Raw genomic sequence first — 13374 nt, 5'->3', positions numbered from 1 at the left:
ATCTGATTTTAAAGTTACCCTCATTTTGAATATTTTTTGTGGTCCCACCTGTGTCTTATGCATAATATATTTCCTTGATTTTACATTTTCCTGAATTTTAGACTTAAGGGGTTATATATCAAGGTCTGTATATACGAACCTCAAATAATTCATAGTTTTTGGAGCAAAAAAAAACTACGAATTTTTCGAGATTTATTTGATGTCCGATGGTCTAAAAACTCTGAACCTGAAACCCCAGCATCTAAAAGCTTTCGAGGTCCTGTAAAAGTCAATGGGGAAGGTCCCAGTGTCTGTGCTGATGTCCGTACCGATATCCAATGATTTTGGGGTTTCGGCGCAAAAGACTCTGAGTTTTTGGGGAAAGCTCCAGAGTTTACCCAAACCTAATTTTTCGTGCTTTTTTCTTCATTAGTGATGGCGAATTTGTCCCGCGAAATTTGCTTAATTACAATTTTGCTGGGCATCCGTTTGTCCTGCGAAATTCTTGAAACTGTAATTTTGCTAGGCTAAATGGGCGATGGCATCTGAACTGTCGCTGGCGTTGAAAAAACTTTGACGCCGGTGTCGAAATTTTTACTGCAAATTCGCGAATTTATTAGATTGCTGCAAATTCATGCCTGCTGAATAAATTCGCCCATCACTATTGGACCTATAAATGAGGTCCATTTGGGAATTCGGAGTTGCTCGAAGTTTGATATTAGAAATATTGAGATAAATTCGGACCTTGATAAATAACCCCCATAAAGTGTTTTTTTTTCTGTATTTAATATTTCCACATCCAAACATATAATCAGAGTTGGCAAAAGATATTGGAAGTTGTAGTCTATTAAGCAACGTTAAATTATAAAGGCTAAAAAAGTAATGTAGAAAAATAGACTTGCCCAGAAAGCCAAAGCCTTTGAATAGATCTTCAACATCCAGTTAAAACAATTAAAGTAAATGCACTGCAATTTTTTGTTCTGTTCCACTGTTCTGTTTGGGTAAGATTTATTGTGTTCTTAAACACAATTCAAATTATTTGTAGGAGAAAAACATAATTATATTCAAATTTGAGTTTTACAAACTCAAACATTTAAAATAGATAAAATGAAAAATTTAATTTTCATCTAAATGCTGACAAGCCTCTGTAGAAGTCAATGTGAGGGGCTGTTTTTCAAAATTCAAGCTGTTTTGAAATGTGAGTTTGATTTTGCAGACTCTTTGAAAATGAAGAGTAGATCAAGTTTTTGCACAATTCTAAGTGATCAATTTCAAGTTTTCAAGTTTCTTCCAGTTTTCAAATTTATAAGAAAACAAAAACACTCACATTTTTAGTCAAATAAATCTGCCTCTAAATGGATAATTTACCACCATTTGAATTTGACTTTTAAATGTGTATCTAATGTTTTTGAGACAAAAACAGCAAATTCAAATGCAAGACTCTGAATCTCAAATTTTCGTGATTTATTAAAAGCAAAAAAAGTTGAGTATAAAAATCTGGCATCTAAATGCTTGTCGATTCGTGTATAAGTCAGTGGGAGTTGCATTACCAAATTCCACATTCATTTTCAATTTGATTTGTTTCAGATTAATTCCAATTTTGGCAGACTCATTGAAATGATTTTAATGCATTTGAGGTTTTTTTGTACTGTTTTTACGTGATCGTGGTTTTGAAATCAATGTTTTTAAAAAATCAGCAATGAGAAAAATTAATATATACTATTGGGGTTATTTACTAAACTCTGAATGCAAAAATCACAAAATAAATTTGATTTTTTAAAATAAAATTGGACTTTTAAAAAAATCACAAATTTTTTGGAATTTATTAAACCCAGAGGATGGGAAAAGTTTGCCATCTCAGACCTGTCGAGGTTGCATATAAGTCAATGGGAGAAGTCGCAATGATTTTTTTTTTACCCTGAAGTTTTAGTAGTTTTTGGGCAAAATTCTGAGTTTTGGGGTGAAAAATCCAGAAAATCGTGAAAATCAGATTTTTCAAGTTTTTTTCCGGATTTTTTCCCGCAAACAAAATTTTCGGGAAAGTGTATTAATAAATAAGCCCGATTTGGTTGGAGTTTTCTTCAGAAAACATTGAGATAAATTTGGACTTTGATAAATAACTATGTATCTCTCAGTCTCACTAGAATGCCTCTAATGCAACCAGTACAGAGAGTGGTCTTTTAATGTGGTGATAGAAAAGCTGTATTTTCCAAACATGATCTGTTTGTTGCAAAATATTTATTTCTCCATACCAAGTTGATAATGTTTACGAATAGCAACACAATCCTTTTTAATGCATACCCTGGATACATATTCCATTACACTGTCTGCAGAAGGAACTGGCAGTCATAGAAATTTCACATACATTATCTTTCCAGAGTCTGTTTCCTTATTCATAATGAGGTTAATCCTTGGCTGGACACTGTCTCCTTCCAATTAAATAGGTTTGATTGATTCACAATAATTCCGCATTTTGTTTACAGAATTTTAATTATATCCTTGAAGGGTCAGCGCTTGTCTAGTCGTGTGCTGCTTCTTTTGGTTTTGCCTGTGTTTGTTTATTGTTATGTTACTACCAATAAATCTGCTCAGTGCAATACCTATTTTACTCACGTCGACATTACTGCAATGAATCATGGGTATTAATATAAAAAACACACAAATAAAAAGCCGTGGAATTATCCTTTTGACAGGTTGCTGTAATTTTTCTAAACAATTGATTTTTATTAAAATACATCACTAAGCACCATTTATAAGAATACAGGGTCTTTTGAAATATGAATAGATATGAATATATATGAACAACAATGCATGAATAGCCATCGTTTACCATTGCTTTAAGATTTTTCAGACAGTGAAAAGAAAGAAGAGCATCATAAGCTCTCACTATGGGAAAAGTTCATCCGGGAAAACTACTGTATTTGTCTTTTCACTGAGCATTGTTTTGGAAAGCTCCGGGGGCATTGAAGCATTTAACTGGAAGAAGTAAATTGGATATGTTCAGGCTCTGAAACATTGTTTCAAACAGTCTGTTTATTTTCTCAGTTGTAAATAATAGGATATGTCTAAACCAATCAGTGTAGTTCTTGGAACATATTTATATTAAACATTCTCCAACTCTAATTTAATAGAAAATTATGAATTAGTCCCCAAATACATTTACAGCAGAGATATTCAGAATGGTTAATTATCATCAGAGTTTAATGTGCCATTAATGCATTAATGAAAACCTGACTCTTGTGAACTAAAGTCTACCAGGGTGGAGACTTATGCCATACTCAATACAAATGTATACAATACAATGGTTTTGAACCTGATGGTTTAAGTCTAAGTCTAAATACAAGTGGACACTACTCCTGAGAGTGCAGGGAAAGTATATTATTGACAACAAGGATAGGATTTTGTACAACAGGGACAAAGTTGAAGTCAACACGAAACATTTAAGGTTCTGGCAGAAGCTTGATTTTGATGGCTTCTTCTTCTAAGGAACTGGTTTTACTAGAGGCCATCGATATCACCGAATATATTAGTGACAGTTCCTTGGGTTTGTTACTGGTAAGCGTTAATAGCAATAAAACACTAACAAAACGTGTTAGTTCAAAGAAGAGTTCATGAGCATCACTAGCCATGTGCCAAAAACAGATAATACAATTTCAAGCCAGTGATTCTACTCACTCCTACTTGCAAGCTCTGTGCTACCATTGCCTTCCGTGTGTCAGGCATGCCCTATTTCTACTGAATGTGGAAGCATATGCAGTACAGAAATCAGTAAAGATGCTCTGTACTGGAGGGGAAGGTTCAGTGTGTGTATGTATGGATTCTGGGTTTCATTTGGAGGGTTTGAACTTCATGGGCTGGTCTTTTTTTAACCTTATTTTACTATGTAACTATATAACTATGTAACTGGGCATGTAATGGCCCAGGATAGCTTGACACTCTCAAGTAAAGGACAATAAAGTAAATGCAGGAGCACCGGTTGTATTAGGAAGTAAGCATTTAGAATCTCTGGGAGGTACCTAACAACTTGGCACCCCCTCAGTTATTTTACCATTCCTCCTTCTTTAAATACTAATGTTGAAACACTCAGAGAAATGATTTTCTGATTTGAAGTTGCTGAATGGTGGGAGAAACAGCTGGCAAATGGGACTGTGCCATGTGAAATTGTCATTGATGGTTTCCTAGAATATAACTAGAGTCCATTCCTTCATTACTAATAATGAGAGGCTAGCTTCCAAATTCTCTTCTTTCAAACACTGTCCCAAGTAGAATTTGCAATAATTCCGAAGTGTAAGAGCTTCCTTCATTTGAACAGAACTCTATGCATTGATTGTTGCCATACTTAACTTGAATACACAGCCCTCAAGGCTTCTTGTAATACGTTAATCCCAATGAAGACAATCTTTTCCATTGCCTTAAGATTTCAAATTACAATTAAAACTTACCAAGTTTGCCTCTACTTAAACTGCAGCAGAAAAGGTAATCAGATTCAAGATTGGCCACCATGCACTAGGGGGATTAAATCCTGGCCAAGCTCTCATTATTTTTTGGGTTACTTATATTGCAGGCTATTCGAGTTATCTCTGCAGCCAGTTCGTAACATGCATTTCGAAATTCAGTAAAAATAGATAGCATTAACATAAATTCCAATTCTTTTGTGAAATTAGTGGCTACACTATTTATTTCTAACCACACTTTTCACATGCTCTACTTGTTTAAAGTAAACAGACATATAGAATTGAAAATTAGAACCCAGCACAACTTTTCAAACAATTGGGAATTTCAATTTTCATTCAAGTGGGGATTTGAACAAGTAAAAGGATGGTATTCCAAATGAAAGGACCTGAAAAAATCTATATTCAGTATAAGCCAACTTTTCCATCTGTGCCATCACTTAGATGGAGACTGCTGAAAGGCACCATATTATTAGCCGGGTGTGTCCTCAAGCTCCATTCCCTAAAGAGCTCTACATTTTCTCCATAGAATGTAATTATTCCATATATATTACATCATATTTCATAGAAAATCTATAATCTTGATTTAAGGGAAATTTTAAATCCATTTGTGGCCAGTTTGTCACTGACATTATACCTGATCAGAGGTACAACAACCCAATGAAAAATGTTGATATATATATATATATATAGAAAATATTTATTATGGGGAGAGGATACTTAGGCACTTCAGGTGGTATTTCTTAAGTGACTTAAGGCTGCTCATGTTTAGCAGTCCTATATCTAATGTAAATATTTTCTTTGAATTAAGAAAGTTGAACATAAATCTCAAATATTATATTCATCCTGATAATGAAAACCAAAACGTATTGTACCTTACCAGCTGGTGGTTCTATTTATTCCAATTTTATGAATTGTTTCCATGTTTAGCACTGAGTCTGTTATTCAATTAATATTATATCTCGTGCCTCAAAAAAGGAGCATACAATTAAAATAAATCAATATTTGTCCATATTATAATGCCTCTCTCTCCAAGCTAAAAGAATAAACGATGCTCTGAATACAAAAATACTGGTTTGAGCAGATAGAAAATGATAATGACTTTAAATAAACATGGTCGATGATTCTATTTAGCCCTGGCTGAGTCTCTATGGAAAGCACCAAAAACCAACTTGGTCCCCATAAAAAAAACCTCATTATTCCTAATTATACAGCTGCATTCAATTGCTAACACGAGCATGATTAATAAAACAAGGCAGCGAGGCATTTCATAAAACAAAGACTTGCGTAAAACAGAAATGTAAACCTTCCAAAAATACTTCCTATTGTTAAATAAAGTGCTTATTGTGCAGACGCAAGCTGGAAACTGCTGAGAACATTTTGTTAATGAAACAACTAGGGATAAACTTATTATGTCAGTTACCGGAGTTGCGCAGAAGTCACCGATCAGGCAATTTGTAAAGTCAGCTAACGGCAAAAACAGATGTTGAAAAAAGCTTTAAAAAAAATTATACGCAGAGTTGATAAGAAGAGGGAGCAAAAGATTTTATCAAGAAGTTTGCAATATTTTTCCTTTACAGTTTCAGGTACAGTGAACTTAATCACTATACAGAATTATATTTCATTGATATGAGGCTTATTAATTTTCAAATTGCAAAAAAATCTATAGTGTTCATTCACAGAAAGAATCCAAGAAAAAGAAAAAAATGTGTTTAGTTCTATTGATTTTTTAAATTTGAATGTTCAAAAAGAACTCCCAAAAATAAAATACCTTGAGTGTTGAAAATGCACCTCCCTTTGACTTTTATAGAAACGTGCTGGGTTTTAGCTGATAGACCAAATTGAATGTTTTAGTGGGCCAGACACACATACCCATGTAGTTCATTTGGGAAAACTGTGATGCATAAAATATTAATATATGAAAAGGAATAATTTAGAACGGGATTACCCAGAGGTGTGTATTTGGTGGGTAAAGTTTTAGTTATTCAACACAAGTTGAATAACTAAATCTCTCAGTTTTTAAAGCTCAGTTACTTCTCAGTGTAAGATTTAAATACATTTATTTTTTTTAGATACATTCGATTATTTAGAAAAAAAAGTCAGACCAAACTAAAATCCAGGATTTGAACTTATTTATTATTTTAGAAAAAAGCTAAATTTAATCAGTTCAGTTAAAAACCCAATAAAATCGAGCGAATACCCAAATCGTATTTTTTCTGAGTTCTTCTGAGTTCCCAAAAAGCCAGAATTGTTTCTGATTTTTTTCCGAAAACAAAGAAAAGGTCAGATTTTCAGGCTAATTCCAGCACAGACCGCAGGAACGTCAAAATAGGATAGGGACCTCTGCCATTCACTTATACACAACCTCGGCAGGTCTGAGATGGCGGATTTCGGATTTGGGCTTTTTGCTGCATCCGGCTTTAATAAATCTAGAAAAAATTGAGTTTTCAAAAAAAAAAAAACGAATAATTTGAGTTTTGCCCCATAAAGCCTGACCAGAGTTAACCCCCTTAAAGTTTTTCAAGCATCCAGATTTAACTGAGGTACTGTAACACCATAGGCAATCTGCCAGAACATGTCTTCTCTTCCCAAAACTTTAAAATTTAATTAGGATTTCCATTTCCATTGAGGCATGCAGGGCCATCTTTGGATTCACAGTATCACAACATTCCACAGCACACTGCATGGGAAACAAACTCATCTATATGAAGTGATCTCCTCAAACAGTTTTATTCACCATAAAGACAGAAATTGATAATGGTTGTATTTTACTTGTAGCAGTTGATAGGACTTGGAGAACATAAGCACAGAAAAGATAATTAAAAGACAATATAAAATGATTAAATACAATTGATGCCATCAGGCTGAAAATACCTCTCACTTCTTAGCAAGGATAAATGGTGCACCCCAATAGTGCGGTATTACAGCATTTCATTACATCCATCATTGTCCTTGTCTTTTGGAGGTCTGGTTGAATTGGCTTTACATATGTTGGGCACTAAACTACTTACCAAGGCCCCTGATTGGTTAGCATACATGTAAAGTTATTAATCCCGTATGTACCACTTATTTGGCTTCTGTCATGGCTCTGGTTACTCATTCTCTAGGTACCAGTTATACCAGCCTTAACCAAACAATTACAGAAATGTTACAATATATTCCTTAGCTGTCTCATTGAAATGACTACAAAGTTTCCTTGATCTTATTGTTTTAGACTGTAGACTGAGGTTCAGAAGGGTCAGTAAGGGGAAATATTCTGGCCATGCATATAAAAATTCACTCATTTGGCAAGATCTTTTACCGATATGCCTACCTTGAGGTAGGCGATATTGGGCTGATCCAATCATTTGACCAAACGAGGGCCACATCATTGCATCATAATGAAGTACAAGCAGATTGGGTCGGACTGGGGTAGCCGGACAGGAAAAAACCTGGTGGGCCCCCAGCTCTTGTGGGCCCGGTCAGCCCAAATCCGCACCCTACGTGGTGGGGGGGGGCCCTGAGGCAGCAACCCTTGTGCCCCCCTCAGTCCGACCCTACAAGCAGACTGTACCAGGCACGTGAACCTCACCAATGAGCCTATGCGTTCTTTGCCTTGATGGAATTGTTAAGCCTGACTCATCGGCATCTGGATGATTATCAGTGTAGGAGGCCCCTTTTAGGGTCCAATACACAGACAAATAAGCTGCAAAACCCTTTTATTTGATGTTCCTCAATAACAGAAGTCATTTGACAACTCTTCTTTTTGTTGTCCACCCTTTTGGTACTGATGTATCAAAAGAGAACCTAGAACGCGTTTTCAATTTACAGCACTGATATAACTAAATAAAGGCTTGGAAATGGTCTTTCTAAGAAATGATTAAAACTTGAGTAAATGTTGGAAGGGATTAAAAAAGCAGGGTAATAAGTACCTTTGACTTTAATCAAGGAAAAGCGTGTATTGACAAAGCTGTGTTTGTTTTGAGAGGAGATTTGTATTTTTCTCAAGAATTAGATGTTATATATTGGCAGCCAACCCCTTTTGGATCAAATGGCAACACAATCTCATTATGTATTTATTCACTATTCCACCTCCCGTTGCTCGCTATCATGCTTCTTGTAATTAGTTGGGATGACAAGCAAGTGTTTTTGGCACAAACACTGCAACACAAGTTAAATGAATTCTCTCTACTTCCAGGCTCTTTCACATGATGACATTTCACTTTGCCAGGCAAGCAAACCTAATAGCCAAGATATCTGCAGGATTAGACTTTACAAGGAGAGGATCTATGTGAAAGATCTGCTCGTTTCTGAAGCAAATGTTCCTGGCAAAGGCTCTCTTGAATCAGTGATATAAAATGCTCAGCTCTTCAGGGAGTTCTTAAGATACAACTCAAAATTGCTAGAGGATGCTGGGAATGAATTTTATCATAACCTTAATATATCAGCAAATTAAAAGCTGGTGGTGTAGACAAAGGGGTAGATTCACTAATGGGAGACTTTTCACCAGCGTCAGCTTCAGCCTTTATACCACTTTGACAGGCGCAAATGCGCTTAGAATATGCTAATTCACTACTATGCAAAGTTTTGTCCTGGGCATCGAACGCTGGTGACTTTTCGCTAGCTTTACTTTGGCTGTGCAAGCATTTCATAGCGAAGACGCACTAGCGTTCGTTTGTGCATAGCGAAAATTTGCTAGAGATCTTGCCGGAATATTTAGGGGCAGATTTATCAAGGGTCGAAGTGAATTCAACGAAAGTAAAAAAATTCGAAATTCAAAGTAATTTTTTGGATACTTCGACCATCGAATAGGATACTACGACTTCGAATTTACTTATTTGAAGTAAAATAGTTTGAATATTCGATAATCAAAGTACTGTTTCTTTAAAAAAACTTCGACTTCAATAGTTCGCCAAATTAAACCTGCCGAAGTGCTATATTAGCCTATGGGGACCTTCTACAACCATTTACACATCGAAGTAAAATTGTTCGATCATACGATTTTACTTTGATCGTTCGATGGCTAAATTCGGTGAAAAATACTTCGACTTAGATATTCAAATTCGAAGTATTTTAATTCGATGGTCGAATTTCAAAGTATTTTACACTTCGAAATTCGACTCTTGATAAATCTGCCCCTTAAAGTTGTATGGAAGTCTTTATTATAAATGTTGGTGTAAATGGTTTAAGTTACCACTTTTTATTACAAATGTCCAGGGAACCTTAATAAAGACAAGAGAGTTAATATAATGCCCTACACATGAGCCCACTGTAAAATGAATGTTCCATATCTTATGAAATGTCTGAAGAAAACCGGTTACACAAAAAAAAGTTAAAGTTAGGACTTTTGCAGGCAATTCCGCTTCAAAACAGTAAATGTCGCCAGCGTTTTTGGAACTTTAATGCATTTTCGGCTCACAGGATATGATGTAAGTGACAGAAATTTGATTTTACATTCAGTAAAATCCGCACTTTACTGAATTTGCGGAGTAACGACCTTTTGCCAGAGCGAAAAGTCACCTGGCGACTGAGTGTTTACGAACGCTAGTGACAGTCTCTTTCGCTAGCGAATTGGCGCCTGTGCCTGTGGGTGGCAATGCTGGCAAATTGTCGCTAGTGTTAGCCACTTTGTCCTTTAGTGAATCTGCCCCTAAATCTGTTCTACGTCTCTTGTTTAAACATATGGGAAGAAGTGGCCTAGACAGTACAGTAACTGGGTATTACATATATTATATAGCTTAATGTCCGAACAGTCCATTCCTTCTTTGTATATTGATATTTATATATGGATAGGAGCTGCTCGACAGTACAGTATGTGAGTATGGGTTATTTGTAAACAGATCATTACTTCTTGTATATTTGTATTTATGCATATGGTGGGGTGCTTCCATATTGTTGATAAACATATAAAAACTATTCAAAATGTAAGGAAAATAAATATTAGATAACTGCCCATAATGAGCTACAATTAATAGGAAATACATTTATAATCTATTGTACCCATGGGGACGGGACATGTTAAATGTATTCTATATTCTGTTTTGGAAAAATGTTTTTGTTTTTATAATAAAATGTTTTCTTTTTTATAATATAAAATATAATATTTATAATTATGGAGGCCATAAAGATTCTTTGGTTTGAACACTGGGCCATTCAACCTCCAATTGGTCAGCCCTGATCTAGGCACCTTTAGCTTTAGCTGCGAGTTCATATAGACATGAAGTCAGTGGGCGTTGTCCTAGGCAAAATTCAAGCCATTTTTTAATTAAAGATTTTAAAGTTTTTTTCAGTTTTTCTGAGCTTGTTAACTGACAAATTAGAGGTATTTGAATTTTTTTCCACGACTATATTAATTATATTTTTTTATATTCAGATTTTTCATAAATAAGTAGGGATGCACTGAATCCAGGATTCAGTTTGGGATTTGGCCAGGATTTAGCCTTTTTCAGCAGGATTCACCTGTAGAAAAAAACTTGGTTGGTCTTTTTTTATTCAAAGTTATAGGAGTTAAAAAAAACTCAGATTACTTTGAAATTCGACCCTTGATAAATCTGCCCCCTAATTTGCATATGGAAATAAGGGGCAGGGAGGGAAATTGCGTGACTTTTTGTCACAAAACAAGGAAGTAAAAATGTTTTCCCATCCCTAATTTGCATATGTAAATTATTATTCCGTATTCGCCCGAATCTTTTGTGAAGGATTCAGGGGCTCGGCCGAAGTTTTCAAAGTAAAAAAAAACCTTTAAAACTTCACAAATTGGACTTTATAAGCCAATAAAGGTTGCCATATTTTCAGTATTAGCTAAACATCGTTGTTGAAGTCAAGTATTTACAGTATATTATTTTGCAAGATTAAGTATTGTTTGAACGTTTACTCATTTTATCTGTATTCTTTTCTAGGGTCTGGCCTTTCCAAGGCACAAGTAAAGACAGCATCATTGGGGCTGGCAGGTAAAGCAAGGTCTCCGCTACTCCCTGTATCAGTGCCAACAGCGCCAGAGGTTTCAGAAGAAAGCCACAAACACACAGATGACCCTTCCAGTGTAAGACATTTCTCATTTCATCATGGGTATTTGCTGAGTTAGCAGAATATCACCTTAACCTTGATGCATGTGTTGTCCTCTCAGTTATAGGCCATGAAGTACGGTAGGGTATGAAGCAAAAGTGTTATTTCCGTTACATTTTAAAAGGGAACCCAAGCACTGTACTGACTTATTTATAAAAATGTGTGCTTTGTGTGTAACTTTTAAAGGTCTTCAGAGTTTCTTGAATCCTTAGATTCTAATTATACATTAGATTTTTTGCTAAATGTACTGCTAAAGTTTAAGGAGTAGACATGCATATAGACACAAAAAAGGTGAAAATTAAAATATGAGCTTCCTCATACTGAACTAATAAACTTTCTAAATACAATCAATTAAAAATTCTGCTTTGTTTCTGAAATAATCAAGTTTATCTTCACTATTTCCTCTCCTAGCATCTATTTCTCTGTCTTCATGCAGAAGTTGGGGTGTCAGATAGTCAATGACAGTTAGATCCAATATATCTTATAATGGGCTCCTTTCCTAGCAGATGAATTAGAGCTCACTTAACTGATTTCAGTACAAACAAAATCTAACAAAATTACTGCCTTTTGCTCAAATTCTGCATGTAGAGAGACATGATTCCTGGTGATTTTAATAGACTGAGCTCTAATACATTTTGTAGGCAAAACGGGGCCCCCCCTATAATATATATTGATCATTCATCTGACACCCAACTCCTGAATAAAGACAGAATGAGGAGAAACAGATGCTGAGAGAGGAATAGTGAAGATAAACTTGATTATTTCAGAAACAGTACAGAATTTTTAATTGATTGTATTTATAAAGTTTCATATTTCACTATGCTGAAACCAATATTACATTTTCATTTTCGAGAAAGTTCACCTTTAACCACTAATGTAATTGCTTATACAAGTCAGGGATCAGTTATCCTGAAACCCATTATCCAGTAAACTCCAAATTATGGGATGGTCATCTCCCATAGACTCCATTTTATCCAAATAATCCAAATTATTTAAATGATTTCCTTTTTCTGTGTAATAAAACATTACCTTGTACTTGATCCCAACTAAGATATAATTAATCCTTATTGGAAGCAAAACCAGCCTATTGGCTTTATTTAATGTATAAATGATTTTCTAGTAGACTTAAGGTATAAAGATCCAAATTACAGAAAGATCCATTATCTGGAAAACCCCAGGTCCCGAGCATTCTGAATAACAGGTCCCATACCTGTATAGATACTGTATATATATATATATATATATATATATATATATATATATATATATATATATATATATATATATATATATATATAGCATGATTTGGGCAAAGACACACCAAGACTAATAGTTTATTATTGTGTTTTTTTTTGTTAGGTCTATGAACAGGATGATTTGAGTGAACAAATGGCCAGCTTGGAGGGGTTGATGAAACAGCTAAATGCCATCACGGGATCAGCTTTTTAACCGTGGCTGAAGAAATCATCAACCATTTTGCTGTCAGAAGCAATTGTCACACACTGTGAAATTGTGTGTCGCATGCAATTTCTGTCAGCAAAAGGATTTTTTTTAAAAAAAAAAAAAATACCCAGGAAAACTGCAGCATACCAGTGTTTTATATCTCACTCATGGATACATCTACATTGACCCACCAAAAACCCTCTAATGCCGTTGATTTTTCACAAGAAACGTTTTGAATGAAGCGGAAGAAAGATTACTTAAGATTTAGCTCCTCCGGGGAATTGGAATATGGATTTTGTGGATGAAAAAAAAAAGAGAAATGAAACCTCTTAGAAGCTTACATCTCATTATGTTCCACACCAGATGGAATATGAAGCCTTGACATCACAAATGTTTCAATTTCTTCATCATAAATCACCAGTCTATGCTTTCCAATTAAAGCAAAGCAATTGATTGG

At 34.9% G+C, this 13374-nt stretch overlaps 1 protein-coding gene across 1 annotated transcript in view; it reads left to right on the top strand.

The window, feature by feature from the left end:
• The window catches only part of dcc.L (DCC netrin 1 receptor L homeolog), a gene marked incomplete at its 5' end in the record, with an annotated part of 292799 nt that extends 279761 nt beyond the window's left edge, over positions 1 to 13038 (top strand). The window contains 2 exon segments of the mRNA NM_001085785.1: positions 11309 to 11451; positions 12834 to 13038. Coding sequence (NP_001079254.1) covers positions 11309 to 11451; positions 12834 to 12923 — 233 coding nt within the window.
• Positions 13039 to 13374: the final 336 nt, after the last annotated feature.

Source organism: Xenopus laevis, chromosome 1L, assembly GCF_017654675.1.
Source record: "Xenopus laevis strain J_2021 chromosome 1L, Xenopus_laevis_v10.1, whole genome shotgun sequence".
Lineage (NCBI taxonomy): Eukaryota > Metazoa > Chordata > Amphibia > Anura > Pipidae > Xenopus > Xenopus laevis.
Note: the sequence above shows the minus strand (reverse complement) of the source record. Positions and strands in the feature narration are given on the sequence as shown.